Source organism: Mustela erminea, chromosome 20 (genome assembly GCF_009829155.1).
Source record: "Mustela erminea isolate mMusErm1 chromosome 20, mMusErm1.Pri, whole genome shotgun sequence".
NCBI lineage: Eukaryota > Metazoa > Chordata > Mammalia > Carnivora > Mustelidae > Mustela > Mustela erminea.
In genome coordinates this window covers 12,240,619-12,264,031 of record NC_045633.1, presented here as the reverse complement: position 1 = coordinate 12,264,031, position 23,413 = coordinate 12,240,619, and the positions used below count along the sequence as shown (strand labels likewise).

At 43.8% G+C, this 23,413-nt stretch overlaps 1 protein-coding gene and 1 long non-coding RNA gene across 2 annotated transcripts; both read left to right on the top strand.

Annotated features, from left to right (window-relative positions):
* The first annotated feature begins 1,368 nt into the window (after positions 1 to 1,368).
* LOC116581268 lies at positions 1,369 to 20,898 on the top strand. Its single transcript, XR_004281971.1, has 3 exons — positions 1,369 to 1,436; positions 4,063 to 4,075; positions 20,886 to 20,898. It is a non-coding gene; the product is annotated as an uncharacterized LOC116581268 (long non-coding RNA).
* On the top strand, positions 15,364 to 22,337 carry LOC116581267 (fibrous sheath CABYR-binding protein-like). The gene is made up of 2 exons (XM_032328366.1): positions 15,364 to 17,091; positions 22,100 to 22,337. Exon 1 carries the CDS (start codon positions 15,507 to 15,509, stop codon positions 17,052 to 17,054), a length of 1,548 nt encoding a protein of 515 aa, XP_032184257.1. The 5' UTR covers positions 15,364 to 15,506; the 3' UTR covers positions 17,055 to 17,091; positions 22,100 to 22,337.
* Positions 22,338 to 23,413: the final 1,076 nt, after the last annotated feature.

The following is a 23,413-nucleotide window of genomic DNA, read 5'->3' as shown; positions in this document are numbered from 1 at the left end:
AAGGAAGGGCATTTAATTTTTTCCTTTGCCTTTGCTCCCCACATCACCTGGACTATAGCCGAATTGTGGGCCTCAGTGGAAGAGTTTCACAAAGTGACTGAGGACCCCCATAAGTTTACAGAAGAATTTTAGCATAGTTACTCACTCGTACCAACCTGCTTTCTCAAGATTTGTATCTATTAGTTCACAGGCTTGTTGGTGAGGAAAAGGCCAAACACTGGATGGAACTAGCCCAGTGGGAACAACCTGAAGGGGACTGAGAGAAACAAACCCTTAACTTCTGGCAAAACGCTAGAGCACTTGCTGGAAATCTCCACCAGGCAGTAAGTTAGATTGTCAGAACCTGCTGACTGGTACAAAACTCAGGCTTTCCCACAAAAGCCCGATCAACCTGTTCATGTCTATTATAGTCAACTCCAAGTTGTCTTTTGTTTGTGTGTTTGTTTGTTTTTAATATTTTATTTATTTATTTTACAGAGAGAGAGAGAAAGAGATCACAAGTAGGCAGGAGAGGCAGGCAGAGAGAGAGAGAGAGGAGGAAGCAGGCTCCCCACTGAGCAGAGAGCCCGATGTGGGGCTCCATCCCAAGATCCTGGGATCATGACCTGAGCTGAAGGCAGAGGCTTTAACCCACAGAGCCACCCAAGCACCCCTCTTTTGTTTTTTGTTATTTTTTTTTAAGACTTATTTCTTTATTTTCGAGAGAGCACAGTCCTGGGCTGGGGGGTGGGGGGTCATGGCAGACTCCCCATGGAGCGTGGAGTCTGAAGCAGGGCTCGATCTCACCGCCCTGAGGTCATGACCTGAGCCACAATCAAGAGACAGACACTCAACCAAATGAACCACCCAGGCGCCCCTCCAAACTGGCTTTTTTTTTTTTTTTTTTTTTTTTTTTTTTTTTTGACAGAGAGAGATCAGAAGTAGGCAGAGAGGCAGGCAGAGAGAGAGAGGAGGAAGCAGGCTCCCTGCTGAGCAGAGAGCCTGATGCGAGGCTCAATCCCAGGACTCTGAGATCATGACCTGAGCTGAAGGCAGAGGCTTAACCTTCTGAGCCACACAGGTGCCCCCAAACTGGCTTTTAAGAATATTCTGGTCTCCCTTTAGATGTTGAAGTCACCTCATGCGTGGCAGTCAACTCTGTGTTTTTTAATAAACTGGACCTTTTTAGTTAAAAAGACCAGGTTGGGATGGAAAACCAGCCAGTCCAGATTTAGGAAATTTGGCAAACCAGCTTGCTTGCATCCTAGATGAGTCATCTGAAAGAAAAACTTGTAAAATGCTCAATTTTTTCAGGTCTGGCAAATGAAGGTTCTAAACAAAACCAAAATTACCCTATTTTCTGTTATTATTGCCAAGAGCCAGGGCATGGGACCCCTGGGTGGCTCAGTGGGTTAAAGCTTCTGCCTTCAGCTCCAGTCATAGTCCCAGTGTCCTGAGTTCGAGTTCCTTGTTGGGCTCTCTGCTCAGCAGGAAGTCTGCTTGTTCCTCTCCCTCTCCCTACTTATTTATTTATTTATTTTAAAGAATTTATTTATTTATTTGACAGAGAGAGAACACAAGTAGGCAGTGAGGCAGGCAGAGAGAGAGAGGAGGAAGCAGGCTCCCTGCTGAGCAGAGAGCCTGATGCGGGACTCGATCCCAGGACCCTGGGATCATGACCTGAGCCAAAGTCAGTAGCTTAACCCACTGAGCCACCCAGGTGCCCTCTCCCTATTTATTTAATGATAAATAAAATCTTTTTTAAAAAATGGATCCTGTGTCCAAAATGTATTAGACGCCATACTTTTGTCAGGTGCTCTGCCTGTTATTAAAATTCTGGAGCATTCCAGACTCTACTCCCTGGAGGTCAAAGTAATCCACGTCAATGATATTTCCACCAAAAATGCTACTTTTAGGGAGACCAATAGCCAGACTTCTGTCAGAGTCCAAAGATACGTTCTCTCAAATGATAATTTTGGAAAAACTGATAAGAGATATTCAACGTTTGGCCCCAGAGAGGGAGAAACAATATTGAAAATCTAAAAATGGTTGGCTTGATAAAAAGAGAGAATTCTGGATTGGACCAAGTAACAATCTGGCCCTACCAGAAGTTCTAAAATTCCCAGTAACACTGGAACATGCATTAAACTATTGGTCTACTGACACAGTAACAGTGTTCATGAAGCAATATTGGTGGGGAAAGATGCATAAAGCCAAGGAACATGACTACCTTGCTTATCTTACCTGTCCAAAGTATAGCTCAAGGAAATCTGTTCATGCAAATGAATTTCATACAGCTTCCCCATCTCCTAGATATAAATATGTTTGAGTCATGGTTTGTGTGTTTTATCACTGCACCAAACTTTTGTCTTGTAGACAAGCCAATGCTTCTGCTGTTGGAAAACATTTTCCCCACTTAACTTCATAGTGATCAGGGAACCCATTTTACTGGTTAGCTGCTTCAACAAGAGTGTGCTCTTTGGATGGTTTTTACAACACTTTCATTGTGCAAAGCACAGGGGCTGTGGGCAGGCTGTCCCAAGATGAGCCACTCTGGCGTGAAGAGTGGGCTTGGGGCACCTGGGTGGCTCAGTCCTTAGGCGTCTGCCTTTTTTTTTTTTTTTTTTTTTTAAGTAGCTCCACACTCAATTTAGGGCTTGAACTCACGACCCTGAGATCAAAGGTAGCATGCTCTACCAACTGAGCCAGCCAGGCACCCCAAGATTATCTTGAGCCGAAGGCACTGGAGACCCTGAAGGCTCAGAAGAAATATTGGCCACTCCCTTAGCTACATAGAAAAATACAATTGGGGGTCTTTCTCAGAATAAGGGTTATTATGAGAGATGACTTTTATCTGCATGGCCCATCTAGGGCAGGGCAAACATCTCATTATAAAACATCTGCCCTTTTGATTGCCCTGGGAATTGCATTCCTTTCCCCTGAAGTCCTGGACCCTTATCCCCTTCTCCTTAGTTCTGGATGAACTATATACTTATTCTGCCTGTTTCTGGAACTTCCATGTCTATGTGGAGTCTCTGTATATAAAAAATCAAATTGAATTTTCTCCTGTTAATCTGTCTCATGTCAGTTTGATTCTTAATCCAGCTAGAGGGACCCAAAAAGGGACAGGAACTCTCGCTCTCAGGCAATGCCATCCTCAGTCCTGAGGGTTATCACACACACTAACAGACTATTAAGACTCAGTAGGCAAGGGGAGCCTGGGTGGCTCAGGTCATGATCCCAGGGTCCTGGGATGGAGCCCCTCAATGAGCTCCTTGCTCAGCAGGGAGCCTGCTTCTTTCTCTGCCTGCCTCTCCCCCTGCTTGTGCTCTCTCTCTCTCTCTCTTTCTGACAAATAAGTAAAAATTTAAAAAATCAAAAATAAATTTTTAATAAATTTTTATCAAATTTTTAATAAAATTTAAAAATTTTTATAAAACTTTTTAATAAAATTTTAAAAATATAAAGAAAGCAGCAAACCCAGATTGGGCCTGCACACCATCTGAAGCCCTGCTTCATCAAATGAAGATTTCCTGGTGGAAGCAGATGACATCCAGATGGACAGCTTTCCTGGGATGCCCAGACCAGCCCGGATACCTTTTTTTTTTTTTTTTTAAGATTTTTATTTATTCACTTGATAGAGACATGAGAAAGGGAACACAAGCAGAGGGAGTGGGAGAGGGAGAAGCAGACTCCCACTGAGCACGGGGCTCGAAGCGGGGCTCGATCCCAGGACCTCGGGACCATGACCTGAGCCGAAGGCAGACGCCTAAGGACTGAGCCACCCAGGCGCCCCGAGCCCAGATACCTTTTTCTCACTCTTGCCTCTCCTAGCTTTCCCGTGAAAAGACACTTTCCTTGTCCACATTTCCCAAATGCTTGTGCAGGGGGAAACTTTTCTTTTGATCATGGACTATTGGGAAGAGCCGCGTCATGATCCCACGATTTCACGTGCCTTTTCTGAAGGGTTTGAAGGTTCAGAATTCATCTAAGTCCTTCTTTCATCTAAACTACTGAGTGCTGGGGCGCCTGGGTGGCTCAGTGGGTTAAGCCGCTGCCTTGGGCTCAGGTCATGATCTCGAGGTCCTGGGATCAAGTCCTACATCTGGCTCTCTGCTCAGCAGGGAGCCTGCTTCCCTCTCTCTCTCTCTCTCTGCCTGCCTCTCTGCCTGCTTGTGATCTCTCTCTGTCAAATAAATAAATAAAATCTTTAAAAAAAAATAAAATAAACATCACCTGGTGCTCCTCACAAGTGCACTCCTTTAAACTACTGAGTGCTGCTGGGTTCTTATCCAAATTCATGGTCTCTGAATTTACAACTTTGTGGACTATATAATTCAATAATATTTATTTTCAAAACAGTTTTTTTGAGATAACAGCAATACTTTTCTAAAAAGTCTTTGAAGAGGGCGCCCGAGTAGCTCAGCTGGTTGGGTGACTGCCTTCGGCTTGGTTCATGATCTTGGAGTCTCGGAATCAGGTCCCGCATGGGGGGGGGTCCCTACTCGACAGGGGGTTTGCTTCTTCCTCTGACCCCCCCCTTCTTATGCTCTCTCTCTCTCTTTCATTTTCTCTCTCTCTCTCAAATAAATAAACAAAATCTCAAAAAACATATATATTCCTTTGGGGAAAAAAAATGTCTTTGAAGATGTGCTGTTTTGCAAAAGTTCATCAGCTGTTGCTTCAAGTTCATACCTTCACCGTACTTCCCAAAAGCACTCGGTTAATTCTTTCTGTGGGCTTTTGTAGTATTTACTATTCCACTGTCATGACTGCTTTAAGCAGGGACATGCAGGAGACATCCATGAGTCTGGGTTTGCCTTCATAAGGATAAACCTCTCTTCCCTAGGTCAGAATGTGTCAATAAATATTTTCAGTTGGGTACCCTCCAGACCTAGGGTCCTGGTTTAGGACCAACACACAGTTTGGAATTGTGTTACTTTTTTCACAATTTTATTTACTTGTCAAAGAGAGAGCACAAGTGGCAGGCAGAGGCAGAGGGAGAAGCAAGGCTCCCCACCAAGCAAGGCGCCCGATGTGAGACTCTATCCCAGGACCCTGGGATCATGGCCTGAACCCAAGGCAGATGCTTAACCGACTGAGCCACCTAGGCGTCTGGTGGAATTCTGTAATTTTTGATTCTGTACTTATCTTTTTGATTCTGTACTCACTCTTTTGTAAAAACAGTGTACCCGATAAGGTGATGCGGGCTCAGTATTTCAACATGATCTCCAGCACATGTAACCTTAAGAAGATACAGACCTGGGAAGGGAAGTGCAAGAGACTTTACCCTCCTTACCCTCCTTGTTACTCGAATGTGGCCTTAAATGGTTTCCAGGTGCTCTGCCCTTTCCTTCCAAAGTGGGACATTACAATCAGGAAAGGTCCTTCCTGGCACTGAGGGACGAAACCACTCTATACAAAAAAAACCCCTAACTCTTGATCAATGATGCTTTCAATCAAAGACTCACAAGGTGGAACCAGGATGCTAGAAGGGGAGGCTGATAGGGGGAACCCTACTATTCAAGGTCAGCTATGGAGAGAACTGTTAATTACAGATCCCTACCAGAAATATCTCAACAGGAATCATTTCCAGGTCCCAAAGGAGAAAGATGTACATTGCATCTCCCACAAGAAATCAACCACACCCGCAACTCAGCCAGAGAGAAACTATCATAACCCTGAACTGTTCTCTCCAAGGGAGTTGTTGGTTGTTTTTTTTTTTTTTTTTTTTTAAGATTTTATTTATCTGAGAAAGAGAGAGCATGAGCAGGGGCTGGGAAAGGGAGAAGTGAGCTCTCCGCTGAGCAGGGAGCCTGACCCACGACTCGATCCTAGGACCGCTGGGATCATGACCTGAGCCGAAGGCAGACGCTTAACAGACTGAGCCAACCAAGCACCCAGCAGGGGACTTTTGTTCAGAATAAACCCTCCCAACATCCTCCTTCTTCTTTACAAAATAATGTTCCTCTCTTGTTTGTTGGACTCAGCTATGGTTTTGGTGTAGCATGCTGCTCCTGGATTGCCATTCTCTGCTATTCCTGCATAAACCCATCTTTTGCTGATAAAATAACTGGAAGTTTTTATTTTGAAGGTGAGCAGAACAGAACAGAGCTGTAATTCCACTTCCTGGTACTGCGTTGACTACCTGTTTCCCCATCGTCCCCATAGTATGTGTTCGAATGGTTCAGTCTTGAAACCGTATCTGCTGACTTCTGGTCCCCTACACTTTTGCATATTGTGTACTGATTTGCCACCTAGTGGCTGTATGACCTTGAACAAGTTGGTCCCCGTTTCTCCATTTCTTCAACTGTAAGACCCAGGTAATAATCAAACCTTCATGAAAATTAAAGGACTGTGAAAATAAAGAGGTTCATGTGAACCATCCTGACACAGAGAAAGCAGTTAGGTAAAGCTGTTAATATTATCATCAACCTTTCAGTAATAGCAGGAAATGTGTCTTAGTGGGTAAAGAGCTTACGCAAACTTAGAAGAAACCTGAAAGACTTTATGAAGAATCAGACTGATAGATTTCATTAAAAACAAAGATAGTGGGTGCCTCAGTGGCTCAGTCGGTTGGGTCCTGATCTCAGGGTCATGATCTCAGGGTCACGGAATGGAGCCCAGGGTTGGATTCTGAGCTTAGCACAGAAATTGCTTGAGATTCTCTCTCTCTTCCTCTCCCTCTGCCCCTCACCCTGCTCATGCTCTATCTCTCTCTCAAAAATAAATAAATAAATAAATAAAAATAAAAATAAAGATGAGAGTATGAGCTTCACATACGGTCTTGCAATGGGAAGACCTCTCACTAATGAGAACTTTATCCTAACACAAATGGAAAATATGACTGTACCAAGCCTACACTAAAAATGGACAAACAGAAAAAGAAATTCCCTGGAGAATAGGATACGGTATTTTTCTGCTGGACAATTAACTCTTTCTTAGAAGCTGCAGTAGGGACAAGAGGATGTGGCTGTTCCAGTACATAAAAGATGACCAGTGCTGTGTCCTCCATTTACAGAGTTCTACTGAGCCCCACAGGTGGGAAGAATTGTAATTTCCTGGGCCGATATCAGAACGGCATAATTTTTAGATTCTGAAATTGCAAAGTTTTCCTGCCACTATTAACCAGTCCTATTGTTATTTTGTTTAAGTAATAGCATGTTTGTCCAAGAAAAGTAAATAATATAAACTAATATAGACTTTCTTTAAAACACCTATTTTATACATTCTGGTGTTAAAAATAGGTGTATATTTATCTATTGTATTGTTATTATTTTTAAAATATTTTATTTATTTATTTGACACAGAGAGAGCAATCACAAGTAGGCGGGGGGAGGTGGGAGCAGGCTCCCTGCTGAGCAGAGAGCCAGATGCGGGGCTCAATCCCAGGACCCTGAGATCATGACCTGAGCCAAAGGCTGAGGCTTAACCCACTGAGCCACCCAGGTGTCCTATATCTATTGTATTATTTATGGGTTTTTTGGTCGGTTATAGCTATGACCTGCAATGGTTCTCTAAAGAAGCTGGTCACTTCAAACCAGGGATTGATTCAGATTTTGGAGAATCTATTTCACATATGGGTGAACATTTCCAAGAGACTGGTTTTGTAAAAAAAAAAAAAAAAAAAAAGTCTAGTGGCAAGTTGATTTACTTTTGTTGACTCTCTTATTCCAAGGTATCTTGGTCCTTATTTCTATGCATATATTTTTAGCAGTAGTTAAACAGAATCAATTGTCTGTAAGTCAGAAAAAAAAATACAAAGATTGGAAGAATGTAAACAGAATTTGAGATCATAAAGATTCAGAGTTTCATTATAATGTTTTCTAAAACAGGAAGGTTTTAAGAAATGTTCAAACTGATAGTTTGCTCTACAATGCTTAGCAGAGAGTCATACAATCAGAGAAATAAAAAAGGCAGAATATTTTGCCAGGGATTTTAGGTGTTGGGTTTTGTGAAAAAAAAAAAAAATATATATATATATATATATATATATATATATATATATATATATATATATATATATATATATATACCTCTTCGAGGATAACAAGAAAGCATTGGAAGTCTAAACCCTAGAATCTTTCCAGATTTAGATGAGTTTATGGTTTACGATAATGTTGATATAGCCGATGATACAAAAGAATCTGTGCCTTATTTATTTCAGTGAATTTAAAAGGAATTTATAATGCTAGTAGGAAATCTCTTTAGACCTGGGATACCACTGAGAATATAAGAAGGAAAACTCTCTTCCTTTTTTTTTTTTTAACACTTATTTATGTATTTATTTGAGATAGAGTAAACATGGTTGGAGGGCCAATGAGAGAGGGAGAAAGAAAATCCCAAGCAGACACCTCTCCACCCCCATCAAGTGCAGAGCCTGATGCAGGGCTTTATCCCACCACCCTGTGATCATGATCCATGCCGAAATTAGGAGTCAGCTGTTCAATGGACTGAGCCACTCAGGCGCCACTCTTCCTTACTTTTGAAACAGTTAAGCAGGTGTAACCCATCATAGACAAAACTGTCAGATTATAAGAGTACTATCATAACAAGAAAGACGTATTGAAATGATCGAAGTGAAAGAAAAATTTTGGTATGGTTAAGCTTAGCAGATTCCTGGTTTTGTTTTGTTTTTGTAAGTTTTATTTATTTTAAAAAAAGATTGTTTTGTTTTTGTAAGTTTTATTTATTTAAAAAGAAGATTGAATTAAGCAAAATTCCAGACTCAATTTTAGAACATCCAAACACAATGGTGATTTTTTAAAATATAGATTGTTGGTATTGAATGTTGTCTAAAAATCAGTGAAGATGAAATTTCAGCAGGACTTAAACTGGCAGAACATTTGAGAGCCAAATCAGTGGCTGCTTGCTATAAATCAGATCTATTCTTTGAAAATAATTTTTCACCAATTAAAATCTGAAGACAGTTTAATATGCTAATATTTTAGGTATGCCTATTTCCCATAGTAACTGATAATTTAATCTAGTTCATACATTTCCAGTTTCCTTTTTTTAATAGATTTTATTTATTTATTTTAGAGAGAGAATGACAGAGAGAGAGAGAGCATGAAAGAGGGGAAGGGCTGAGGGAGAAGCAGACTCCCTGCTGAGTAGGAAGTCCAACTCAGAACTTGGCCCTGGGACTCCAGGATCATGACCTGAGCTGAAGGCAGTCACTTAATCAACTGAGCCACCCAGACACCCTCCAGTTTCTTTTTTTATGTTTTTTTCTCTCTCTCTTTTTTAATATTTTATTTATTTATTTGACAGAGATCACAAGTAGGCAGAGAGGCAGGCAGAGAGAGAGGAGGAAGCAGGCTCCCCATCAAACAGAGAGCCCGACGTGGGGTTCCATCCCAGGACCCCGGGATCATGACCCCAGCCGAAGGCAGAGGCTTTAACCCACTGAGCCACCCAGGCGCCCCTATGTTTTATTTTTTTAAAGATTTTATTTATTTATTTGACAGAGATCACAAGTAGGCAGAGAGGCAGGCAGAGGAGGAGGGAGAAGCAGCCTCCCAGATGAGTAGAGAGCCCAATGCGGACTCAATCCCACTGGGACCCTGGGATCATGACCCGAGCCGAAGGCAGATGCTTTAACCCACTCAGCCACCCAGGCATCCTTCTGTCTAGGTTTTTAGAACAGACATTAGAATAGCCCATCTGCTCACTGAATTTGTTAAATAAAGAAATGACTCCTTTAGAAAATATTTATTTTAGGATTTTATTTATTTATTTGATAGAGAGAGAGAATAGGAGAGGGAGAATCAGGCTTCTCAAAGAGAAGGGAGCCCGATGCAGGGCTTGATCCTGGACCCTGGGATCATGACCTGAGCCAAAGGCAGATGCTTAACAACTGAGCCACCCAGGTGCCCCTATAAAACATTTAAAAGTAGGGGTGTCTGAGTGGCACAGTCGGTTAAGTGTCCGGCTTTTGGTTTCAGCTCAGGTTGTGATCTCAGGGTTGTGAGATCAAGCCCCCCATCAAGCTCTAGGCCCATTGCAGAGTCTTCTTGAGATTCTCTCTCCCTCTGCCTTTCCTGCTTGTGCTCTCATTTTCTCTCTCTCTAAAATAGGTATGTCAATCTTTTAAAAAAAGAAAAATTTTAAAGTTATGTTGGAATTCAAAGACACAAAAGTTTTGCCTGTGAAATTATGGCAGAGCAAGGCACAAATGTGGGATAGTCATTTTGGGGGAAGGAAATGATGGCTTGTACTCATTTATACACCTGCCAAAGTTGCTCCACGATCATTTTTCTGGCCATGAGCATCTGTATGTCAATATCATCTTTTTCCAGTTAAGAATTTCCTAAGTTCAAGGTGCTGAAACATCTTTTTCAGGACCTCAGTATTGTGATTGATATTGTAAAAAAACAAAAAAACAAAACAATACAAAGCAACAAAAAATACATAAAGCTTCCAAACCTTGATAAGATTGTATTAAGCACGGCATCTGGGTGGCTCAGTGGGTTAAAGCCTCTGCCATCGGCTCAGGTCATGATCCCAGGGTCCTGGGATCGAGCCCCGAGTTGGGCTCTCTGCTCAGCAGGGGGTCTGCTTCCCTTCCTTTCTCTCTGCCTGCCTCTCTGCCTACTTGTGATCTCTGTCTGTCAAATAAATAAATAAAATCTTTAAAAAATATATATAAATGTACTGAAACACATTTTCCCTTTCACCTCTGGAACTAGTATGACTTGGCTGGGCACTGGCTGTATGCCCTACTTATATTCCTGAAAGGAAAGTCCTGATATTTTGTGTCTTTATTTCCTGACTGTATGTATTTCCCTTCTTTAAATTTGTAGCAGAATTTCTCCACAGAACAGGCCCAGGTCTGTAAAAAATAGTATAGCATGCTAAGATTGGGAACTATCAGATCTCTCAGTACTTTGTAAAATAAACCTTGCTAAAATGTCATACGAGAAAGGAAAAAATAAAGCCCTTCATAAGAATCATCCAGAATATAAAAAAGGTTCAGTGCTTACTAACTGAAAAATAAGTCTCCAGATGAAGGCTTGGCAAAGCTGTCAGGCCACAAGAACAAACTTTTTTACTCAGTATTTACAGGCCACTGAGTTGGTTCTGTAGTCAGGAGTCCAACGCATGTCCTAATACGACAAAAGTAACACAAAGATTTTGTGCTACCTTAAATGTCTATTAATAATTTCTCAACAATTTTTTTCTTTCTTTTATATTAGTGTAGGTTTTTAAAAAAAGATTTTATTTATTTGACAGAGAGAGAAATCACAAGTAGGCAGAGAGGCAGGCAGAGAGAAGGGGAAGCAGGCTCCCCGCTGAGCAGAGAGCCCGATGCGGGGCTCAATCCCAGGACCTGGAGATCATGACCTGAGCCAAAGGCAGATGCTTAACCCACTAAGCCACTCAGACTCTAGAGGGGTCTTTTGTTTGTGGGATTATTTTATTTCCCTCCAAAAATAGAGTTTTTCTTATGTCAGCATCCTATATATAGCAATATTTCTCAACAGATTTTTTTTAAAGAGAGGATGGTGGGGTTGGGGCCAGAGAGAGAATCTTAAGCATGTTCCGTGCCCAGCACTGAGCCCAACATGGGGCTCTACACACACCCCCGAGGTCATGACCTGAGCCAAAATCAAGAGTCGGATGTTTAACAGACTTAGCCACCCAGGCACCCCTCAACAGAAATTTTCTAATCAAGTATCCCTAATGTCAAAAGAAAGCAAGCCCTGGGGTGCCTGGCCGGCTCAGTCAGTAGAGCATTTGACTTTTGATCTCAGGGTTGTGAGTTTGAACCCCACCTTGGGTATAAAGATTACTTAAAAATAAAATCTTAAAAAAAAAAAAAAAGATGGGACATCTGGATGGCTCAGTCTGTTAAGCATCTGCCTTCGACTCATGTTATGATCCCAGAGTCCTAGGACGGAGTCCTGCATCAGGCTCCTTGCTCAATGGAGAGCTGTTTCTTCCCCAACCTGCCGCTCCCCCTGCCGTGTTCTCTCTCTGACAAATAAAATCTTTAAAAAGGTTTTAAAAAGAGAAAAAAAGCACTTATCCTGGAGATATAGCACAAAGCTTTGTCTCCTATTAAATGTATATGGATATTGTATTCTACCCTATAATATCTTGTGCTTATTTTGATATTCATGAAATTGTTAAAAATATAAATATACAAAAAAGAAATATGAATATTTCATATAAAAATTTCTCAAGTGGGCCCCTGGGTGGCTCAGTCAGTTAAGCCTCTGCCTTCGGGTCAGGTCATGATCTCAGGGTACTGGGATCGAGCCCCACATCGGGCTCTCTGCTCAGCGGGGAGCCTGCTTCCCCCTCCCCTGCCTGCCTCTCTGCCTACTTGTGATCTCTCTCTCTCTGTGTCAAATAAATAAATAAGGGGGCGCCTGGGTGGCTCAGTGGGTTAAAGCCTCTGCCTTTGGCTCAGGTTATGATCCCAGCATCCTGGGATCAAACCCCACATCGGGCTCTCCGCTCAGCGGGGAGCATGCTTCCTCCTCTCTCTCTGCCTGCCTCTCTGCCTACTTGTGATCTCTGTCTGTCAAATAAATAAATAAAATCTTTAAAATAAATAAATAAATAAATAAATAAGATCTTAAAAAAAATTCTGAAGTTTCTTACTACTAAGAAACTGAGCCTCCTTGAAGGTGTACCATGGTTATATACATGGAGTCTTTGTGTTAAAGTCAGCCACATAGTCTAATATTTCTGAATAGCCACAAGGAATGAATTTTTATCTTGGGTATTTAACTTGTTAAATACAATCTGTTTTCTCATTTTATATTCTATTCCATTATACCTGTTTATTTTCATATTTGTATTTTAAACTACTTGCTATCAGGGAAAATTGACACTGTAGGAAGATGGACCATGTTTTATCTTGTGACATCAGGTATCCTTAGCATATTTCTGGGGTACCTAGGTTCAGAAGTAGTGTTATTGGTTGACCAAGAAGTTCATGAAACATTGTTTCTTAAACTTTTAGAAACACAAAGAAAAAAAAAACAGTTATAAAGAGAACGTGCTGCTTTGTAATGTATTTTTTAAAGATTTTATTAATTTTATAAATTAATGGGGGGGATGGGAGGGAGAGAGCATGAGCCAGGGGGAGCAGCAGAGGGAGAGGGAGAAGCAGACTCCTTGCTGAGTAGGGATCCTGATGCGAGGCTCAATCCAGGAACCTGTGATCATGACCTGAGCCAAAGGCAGCCACCCAAGGACAGCCACCCAGGCTCCCTTGTAATACATTTTAAAAATCAAAGTATAGATGATATGAAAATGTTGGGCTTCTGAGTGAATAGTCGAGAAAGAATTCTTGAGACATCTCTGGATGTCTCAAGCAAATAGGTGGATTTATTAAAGCATGGGGATAGGGCCAGTAGACAGAAAGCTGCACTTGGATTGTGAAGGGTGGCTGAGTATATACTTTCAAGTTGGGAGGGAATCAGGGGTATGTAAGTCTCTAAGGAATTTTGGAAGCAAGGTTTCCAGGACCTTGAAGGGGCAGCTATTGTTCGGAAAAGGTCATTCACTACTGTTTAGTAAACCCTCAGTCACCAGACCCTTCAGATGTCTATCACTTGGCCATGTGCTTGGAGGATGATTGCTAACGTAGATCTTGGGGGGGTGGTAGAGATAAAGGAAGTTTCCAAAGGAATTTGTATATGTTAAAGCAGACCCATAGGATCCAGAGGGATTGGGATAATGATAAAGCTAAGACTGCCTTTTGTCCTTAACAAAGTAGTAACACTTAGGCAGTTGATTTCCTAGAGGAAGGTCACTCTGCCTGTTTCAAGGACTTGTCAGTGGGCTGTACATTCTGGGGAAATTTAATTTTTTTCTTTTGCCTTTGCTCCCCACATCACAAATACTGGGTGTATGGAAGTAGAGAGGAACTGTCTATATCGTCCTCACAATTTTTCTGCGCATCTAATCGATCCTAAAATTAAAAGGTTATTTTTTAAAATATTTATTTTAGAGAGTGAGAGATACAGTATGAGAAGGGGCAGGGGCATAAGGAGAAAGTATCCTCAAGCCAACTCCCTGCTGAGCAGAGAGCCCCTCTTGGGGCTTGATCTCATAACCCTGAGATCACAACCCAAGCTGAAATTAAGAGTCAGCAGTCCAAGCAACTGAGCCACCCAGGCCCCCCTTAAAATTAAAAGGTTATTAGAAAAAAGAATCGAGGGCATCTGGTGTCTCAGTGGGTTAAGACTCTGCCTTCAACTTGGGTCAGATCCCGTCCTAGGATTGAGCCTCACACGGGGCTCTCTGCTCAGCAGGGAGCCTACCTCCCCACCTCCTGCCTCTCTGCCTACTTGTGATCTCCCTCTGTCAAATAAATACACAAAATCTTAAATTTTAAAAAAATCGACCTTTAACAACTGAGGGACCAACGGTCAGTGCTTGGCTATGACTTTTTATTAACAGAACTTGAATGACACTAGGTCTTATACTAGTTTTAATATTCTCTCGCCCACTTCTCAAGCTTCAAACGAGCTCATTTTTAATCTATTGTGGTTTTCGGGCTCCAGTGGATCCTCCTATTTTTGATACCTTACTCTGTTGGGATTAGTGGGAAAAGCTGTTATTTAAGTACTCCCAAGGGTCTGGGCAAGCAGGTGATCAAAAGTGGTAACAATGAAGGGGAAGGACATGTAGGGCAGAAAAAGCCTCAAGAATTCACTTCTAGGGGCGCCTGGGTGGCTCAGTTGGTTAGGCGACTGCCTTCGGCTCAGGTGATGATCCTGGAGTCCTGGGATCGAGTCCTACATCAGACTCCCTGCTCAGCAGGGAGTCTGCTTCTCCCGCTGATCTCACTCCTCTCATGCTCGCTCTCTCTCTCACATAAATAAATAAATAAAAATTTTAAAAAAATAGAATTCACTTCTAGGTCTTGTATTAAACTAGCACAAGAATGTCACTACCAGCAAACGGATAAGATGGGAACCAAGATTTAACAGGAGATCCTAATCTGGCCAATTCACCAAAACAAAGAAAACGCGTGACCTCCTGGGAAGGGGGCAGCACTGGGATCCACGCTGCACTCCCAGCTGGGGAAGGAGTTACCATAAAGAGGGCCCTTGGGGCACCTGGGTGGCTCAGTGGGTTAAGCCGCTGCTTACGGCTCAGGTCATGATCTCAGGGTAGAACGCGAGGGGTATGGGGAAAAGAATGCAGCTACTTCATTCCCCCAAAGCAGGGACACTGCCCACAGTGCCCAAACGTAAATTCCCACACTCGTGTCCCCAGATGCCACACTCCGCGCTGGGTAAATACGGGAGTGACGCAGTGGGCAGAAACACTGCGCATGCGGTGAGGATTGGCGCGTGGGCGACGGGGCGTACCGCGCATGCTCCCCTCGCTGGGGCGGAGCCTCGTTTTCCCGCCCTCTCGCCCCGCCCCCTGCGCGGCGCACCCCCCGGGCGTTGCCGTGGCGACCCGGGGGCCACAGCAGGCGGACCGCTGCACAGCCCGCCAGGTCTCTGAGGACCTGGCGGCGGCGGCGGCGGCGGCGGCGGCGGCAGTGGCGGGTCATGGAGCTTTCAAGAAACAGCGTGGAGACCAGGAAGCCCACGGGCCTCGGGCGCTGCAGGCATTTCTTCTGGTTGGGCGTGGTCTTCGACACGGTGGGCGCGACCCTGCTGTTCACCGGGGTCTTCGCGCACCTGCTCTTCTACGACCTGCTGCTCTACCTGGGTTCCATCATCATCTTCTTCAGCCTGCTCTGGTGGGTCTTCTGGTACACCGGCAACATCGAGCTGACCGCCGAGGAGTCCCTGAAGGAGCCCTTCCACGTGCCGTCCTCCACGGCGGGGAACGCGCTGAGCCAGCGCCTCTCTCACACCCTCTGCAACGTGTCCCGCAGCTTGACGCGGATCCGGCGGCGCTGCGCTCCCAGGACCTTCCTGCTTAGATCTGCTTCTCTGAGTATGACCGGCCCGGCCCGGCCCGAAAACCAGCTGGAGCAGGAAGATCGGGGCAAAGACGCAACGGCAGGTGCCCAGGAGAGCGGCGACGCGCAAAACCTGGGTAGCGAGCACCTGGGCCCCAAACCTGAAGCTGTCGTGAGTTCGGAGGAAGTTCGCTCCCCAGGGCCTGGTGCTGGGTCTCTGGGCGCCGAGGCCCGGCTGCCAGGGCCTGTGAAAGGATCGTTTTTCACTCATATGGCGGCGCCTGAGTTCCCTCCGTCTCCTCCCGACCAGCCTCAGCCTCTAACCGTCCTCTCCTCCAGGAGCCTGCCTGTCGTTCTCTCGGCCTCCACCCGCCAGCCTCTAGCTCTCTCTGTTTCCAGGAGCCAGCCTGTGGCCACTGTTGCCTCTGCAGGCCAGTCTGCTGGCTGCAGGCCAGAAGCCTCCCTGGCTTCTACCAGCCCTCCTCTGCTCACTCTTGCCTCTGAGAGTCAGCCTGCTGTCCTCTTGTCGTCGATGACTCAACCTACAGTGGTCCTTGCCTCTCAGAACCAGCCCTTTGTGCCTGTGGCCTCTTGGGATCACTCCTCGGTTTCTCTGGCCTCTCAGGTCCATAACTTGGTGCCAGTGCTTGCACAGACCAACCTCCAGATCCTTTCGGCCTCTCAAAGCCACTCTCTGGTGTCTGCAGCTGCACAGAGTCACCTCCAAGTCCCACTGGCCTCCCAGAGCCAGCTGGAGAATATTCCCCTGGCCTCTCAAACTCCGTCTTCAGGTGCTCAGGCTCCCCAGTCGGAGGGCCTGGCTCCCCCTGGGTCTCTGATCCAGGTCCCAACATCCCAGTCTTTACAGGCCCAACCTGTGAACCTTCGGATCTCCCTTGCTGTCCAGGACTTTCAGGCCTTCTATCACAACCAACAGAACCCCCAGAGCATCTCTTCTGTCCAAGAGATTTCTCCCAGCCAGTCTGCGCCTGTCCAAGAGTTTCAGAAGAAGCCAGTTGCACAGGCTTTTGAGACTCTGCCACCAGCGGGCCAGGAGCTAAGTCAGGAATTCCCTGCCACCGTGTCCCCACCCCCTGAGTCCCAAGCTCCAGCTTCTCAGGCCCAGCAATCCGTGTCCCCTGAGAGCACAACCGCCCCTGCCTCAGAGATGAAAAGTAGCCCTCCCTAGTACAGAGCCAGACCCCAGCCATTGGCCGCTCTGCCAAGTAAGTGCCATGGGCAGAAACTTCACCTGTAGTATTCCTTGATTGTTTCCGGGTCTGGGTTCTGATGGTTTCCTCAATCCCTTCTGGAAAAAACCGAGTGGAGGCAAATGGCCTATTCCTTCGGGGATTAGATCTTTTCCACTTTGGTAGGGATTTTTTGTTTGTTTGTTTGTTTGGAGGCAAATAGCCTGTTCCTTCGGGGATTAGATTTTTTCCACTTTGGTAGGGTTTTTGTTTGTTTGTTTGTTTTGTTTTGTTTTGTTTTTTATATCCACTTTGTTAAGTTTTTGAAACCTGGTGAGGTTAAGGTCTTACCTACTCTATCAGAGTGAGATTGCTTTCTTTTTATTTAGGCTTTGTAAGGGCAGGGTCATTAAGACATTCCATCAGGACCTGTGGTGCAGTGGGGAAAGAGACTCAGCACTGCTTCTGAAACAGAATGATTTTTGGTGGTAAAGGGACACAGCATGAAATAGCAGGGAGCCCTTCAGTGGGTAAGTTACCGCCCTCTCGGTTCTTTTTTTTTTTTTTTTTTTTAAGATTTTATTTATTTATTTAACAGACAGAGATCACAAGTAGGCAGAGAAGCCGGCAGAGAGAGAGGAGGAAGCAGGCTCTCTGCTGAGCAGAGAGCCCGATTCGGGGCTCAATCCCAGGACCTGGGATCATGACCTGAGCTGAAGGCAGAGGCTTTAACCCACTGAGCCACCCAGGTGCCCCGCCCTCTGTGTTCTTGAGCAGCCTTCATGATTCTATCAAGGAGAGCACCTTAGTGTGGGCTTAGTGATCTCCAGCAGCTCTCCAACATTTTGGTAGGCAACAGCTGCACCAGCTAGGATGTAATACTATGTATGTTCAAGTTATTTCAATGGATAACTTCTGTTTATGCCAAGTCATACTGGTTTTTCTATTTGCAATAGTGATCATCGCTTTTCAAAATACATTTATGTAAAAAAAAAAAACACTGAAACAATTTAAAGGTAAAAATTAAGTGTGTAGTGAAACTTGAATGATCCTTAACTTTGGAAACCATTTGGCTGTTTCTAAATCCCATGAGCTTTCTACTAATTCGAAAGACCCTTGGTGCTAACCTGTTCAATGAACTCTACGGTTGAGGCTACTGAGGAACAGTTCCACTGAACTCCCCAACCCCTTATCAGTTAGAAAGGTAGAGAAGGTCATGTGAAGGTCAAAATTGGTGAGCCTGCTTCTCAATCGGTTAAGTGCTGCCATAATGGTATTTGGGCTGAGTATCCATTTCCTGGTCTTTCTCTTTAATCCTGTTCCATAAATTACCTACTCTGGAGGAGGAGTAGAGAGCAGAGCACTATTTGGAAGTTATGGGTTTGTTTTTTTTTTAAGATTTTATTTATTTATTTGTCAGAGTGAGCACAGGCAGACAGAGTGGCAGGCAGAGGCAGAGGGAGAAGCAGGCTCCCGCTGAGCAAGGAGCCCGAGGGGCTCCTTGGGAGCTCGATCCCATGACGCCGGAATCATGACCTGAGCCGAAGGCAGTGGCTTAACCAACTGAGCCACCCAGGCGTCCCTATTTGGAAGTTATGTTAATGCTCCTTGTTTAAATGCTACCAACACGTTATCCACAAGGTTATTTCCTATTGGTTGGTTTCATTTCCGGGGTAGGGAACAATTGAATATTCAGTGATGTCAAACTCTTAATTTCCTTATAATTTTCTCGAATTTTCCTTCAAGAGAGTGTATATAGGTATACACACACATATATATTCTACAGATAATCTGTAGGGACAGAGCACTCTGGCTCTTTTGGTTTTGTACAGTTTGGACACTCAGATCTTTTTTTTAAATATTATATTTATTTATTTGACACGGAGAGATCACAAGTAAGCAGAGAGGCAGGCAGAGAGAGATGGGCGGGGGCACGCAGGCTCCCTGCTGAGCAGAGAGCCTGATGAGGGGCTGGATCCCAGGACTCTGGGATCATGACCAGAGCAGAAGGCAGAGGCTTGAACCCACTGAGCCACCCAGGCACCCCAAGATTTTAAAATGAAATAAATTCAGTGACTCACGTTTATTTTTATTAAAAAACAAAAAAACAAAAATAAAAAAGCAAAACACTAACAAACCACAGTCATTCCGGAAGGAAAAGATTTAGTATGACTGAAAGAGATCATGAATTTTTTCCTGTTAATCGTATCCTTTCATGAAATTTATATGGTTGAATTAAGTCTCAATGTAATTCTTGAAGGAGCCTTAAACACTTAGTAGCTGCCAGAAATATTGGTAAACACGGATAGAGGTGAAAGGGTGCAGACCTTGGCATCAGAAGGCTTTGTTATAAACTTAGTCCTCTAACTTAAAGGAACAACTGTAAAGAGGAGAAAATTTTAGACAAGAAAGAAAAAGTGGTTTACCTAATAATTCTTAGTGGAAGAATTATTATTTGATAGGAAGAGCCATGAAGTACCCTTCAAGTAATTATTTTACTGACCAGACATTTACTGAATCTCCGTTAAGTGCTAGTCAATCACATTATGCCCTAGGGATTCAGAGTTAAGTAAGAGTCCTCTGCTGTCCACATGCTCACTATTTATCAAGGAAGAAACAGATACAGAAATAATTAGCGCAGGGGTGCCTGGGTGGCTCATTTGATTGAAGGTCAGACTCTTTGATTTCCGCTCAGGTCCTGATCTCAGAGTGGTGAGATCTAGCGGGGCATCAGTGTTGGACTCTGACCTGGGTGTGGAGACTGCTTAGGATTCTCTCTCTCCCTCTCCCTCTTCCCCAACCACCACCCCCCTACCCCGGTTTAAAAATAAATGAATAAATAATAAAAATTGGATGGGAGGGGGAACAAAAGAAATGACTCATGCAGTATGCGATAACTGAAGTCTAGTCCAAGCCTTTCAGAATACAGGCGTGGGCTACATGAGGGATTTTTTGAGTTTGATCCCAAAGTAAGCATTCACTGGGTGAGGGAGATGGGAAGAACATGGCATGCAAAGGGAAAAAGCATCAACGAGAAGGCATAGACCCATAAAAGTCCATGACTTGCAGGGGACACATTTGGGAAAGGGTAATCTGATGCTGTAGTCATGGGTTCTTGGGACTCGGAGGCTGAGGTAAGGGGAGAAGCTTTGAAGGCTTGTGAAGAAGGATAAGGGGTATTTAAAATCAAACCTGTGGTCTCTGTTGTAAGGAAATGGCAATAGGCCAATAATGAGATAATAATTGCCAAGATGTCTCCCAGTTAGTTCTGAGCGGAAAACGGACCTCTTAGATGCTAGCAGCAGTTTCTAACCCAAGTGTGGTTTCCATGGGTGTTCATCTCGGAAAACACTTTCTGGTGTTTATTTACCTGTACGTACCTTTTTTTTTTTTTTTTTTTGCTACTATGATGACGTCAGGTAGAAGGAACACCAAATGTTATGACACATTGCTCTATATTGACTGTAAGATACATATTACCTAAAATGACACGTTTTTTTTAAAAAGATTTTATTTATTTGACAGACAGAGATCACAAGGAGGCAGAGAGAGAGCGGGGAAGCAGGCTCCCTGCTGAGCAGAGAGCCTGATGCGGGGCTTGATCCCAGGACCCTGAAAATCATGACCTAAGCGGAAGGCAGAGGCTTTAACCCACTGAGCCACCCAGGCGCCCCGACACATTTTTTCTATAAAGGCCCAGACAGTAAATATTTCAAGCTCTGTGGGCCAAGAAGCAAAATCAAGGATATTATGTGACTGTTTATATAAGAAGAGAGAAAGCTACCCCAGTTTGCTTGGGTAGGCGGAAGAGTTAGTTACTTTGACCCCAGTCACAGCATCTGGAGGCCTTCCCCTAAGAGCAACTGGCCTGGGACAGAGGGTGAGGAGCATGGCCTGGCCTGTCAGGCCTGCAGCTAACCTGGTGCTTCGCTCTGCCCCAGTGACACCCAGGCCTGAGGATGGAATTCTCTGCTCTCAGAGAACCTGGCCCTGTCATCTTGGTCCGCTGGCCTGAAGATGGGTCATTTCCAGAGTCTCTGACTCCCAGCTTCAGATTCCCCTGTGTGGTGCCTAGCATTTGCCAACACTGGAGTCTAGAATGCGTAGGTGGTGGTGTTCAGGCCCTGAGCAGACCCATGGCCAGAGAGGCAGCCACTGGGAGCTCTGAGGGGAGCAGGGATGGAAGCTGACGCCCAGGTAGGTCTTGGAAGCTCTCAGGGGGTAGGCCACCGCGACACAAAACCGCAGAGTGAGGAGGGGTTCTCCTGGTATTTGGTGGGTAAAGGCCAGAGGGGCCACACACCATACACGGTGCACTGGCCAGCCCAACCCAACACAGAATTATCCCACCCACAACACTGTTACTGTGAGGTTGAGGAATCCTCATCTAGAATAACTTAAAAAACTGCTCTCCATTCATGAGGTGCTTGAGGAAAGACCTTCTTATTCTCAGAGGACTCATTAGCTCTTCAACAGTCATGGTATCTTTTAGACCATGAAGATTTTATTCACCTTTGTTTTATTTATCTTTATGTAAATATATTTTTATTCACTTTTGTTTTATATATCTTTATATCTTTATATTCTCATTTTGAATCAACACAGATGTGGCGGCATTTATTAATACCATTTATTGGGGGTGTTTATAACAGACTACACATTGTACCAAATAATTTACAGGCTGAGTCTTATTTCCCATAACAATCAGGTAGGCACCATTATTGTGTCCACGTCAAGGAAGGTAGACTTGATATAGATGGAAAAGTTAAAGCATTTTCTCAGTGCCACACAGATAGCAGAGCTAGAATTAATGTGCAGTAGATACATGATTTGTTAAAAGGTATAGATTATAAGTTTTCCTTCCACGTTAAAGTTATTAATGAGCCTTTTTTTTGGTAAGCCTGTCATTTGTAACACTCCAGATCAGTCTATGGGTGACTTCAAGGTTGAAAACTTTACTCCCAGAGAGACAATGAATATCAAGAATTGTTCCACTCTGTTTATAAATACGACCTCACATAAAAATTGCTTTTTTTCTTTCCAGAATCACCGAAATTTCCACAGATTTAGGTTCCAACTTTATGAAAGCACAAATACATACCTTAACCTCGTTTTGGAAACCTCTGTGTGGGGTCCTGACCTGTCTCAGACCAGCAGGCCTCCAACGCTGCTTCTGCCAAGTATGTTTGTGTCAGTGTTGGGGAGAGTTTTCCAGATTCACGTCATACATTTCTTTATTGCCAGAATTTTAAGCCATAATAAACTATGCTATTCCAAATGAACTTTGTTTTAAAATAAGTTGGTTTTTAAAATAGACTCCTTGTGAAAACATTCCAGCGTTCCAAGTGGAAAAGAACGCCTAGCATACTCTGGGTAAAGGTGAAAGTAAGTACGCTTCCCACAGAAACGGACACTGGAAAGTGTAAGTCGGTGCATTTAAGGGTACTTCGTGACCTCGCTAATGAAGAGAAAACTTACAATCAGTGCATTGTAACATGCCACAATTTATACTTATATGCTTATTTTGATTTAAGGAACAAAAATTTCCCATTTTCCCAAGTATTTTAAAATCTGATTGGATTGTATCTTTTAATGATAAATAAAATGCATTTGAGAGTATCCTCCTCTTACATTCCTTCTTTGTATCAGTAGATTATAGATGCGAGAATGCTCTAATAGATGGGTAGTTTTCTCTTTTTTTATTTTTTAATTTTTTTCTTTTTTTTTTAGATGGATCATTTTCTTTTTAAATTTCTAGTAATAGGCAAAAGCATTCTTTTTAAAGATTTTATTTATTTATTTGACAGAGAGAGGTCACAAGTAGGTGTGTGGGGGGGGGAGCAGGCTCCCCACTGAGCAGAAAGCCTGATGGGGGGCTCGCTCCCAGGACCCTGAGATCCTGACCTGAGCTGAAGGCAGAGGCTTAACCCACTGAGCCACCCAGGTGCCCTGGAAAAAGGATTTTTTAGATGGTACAGAACTTTTGATCAAAACTTCCAAAAATTTAAGCTGTTTTTATATTTCTTCCCCCTTTTCTATCCTATACTTCCATAGTCCTATATTTGTAATTTAAAAAAAAATTAACTCAGACAGGAGGACCAGGCATTGGAGATACTTGGCACAAAGAATACTGGAAGGACATTACACTAAGTGAAGTAAGCCAGTCACAGCAAGACAAATACTATATGGTTCCACTTATATGACATTTGTCATATGACAGAATGGAATTCACGAGATGGAAAGCAGAGGGGTGGCTGCCAGGGGTTGGGACTGGGGGTAGGAACAGGGAGTTGTATGATAGGTAAAGCCTTTCAGATGAAAGGAGTTTTGGAGATCGGTTTCACACTAGAAAACTGCA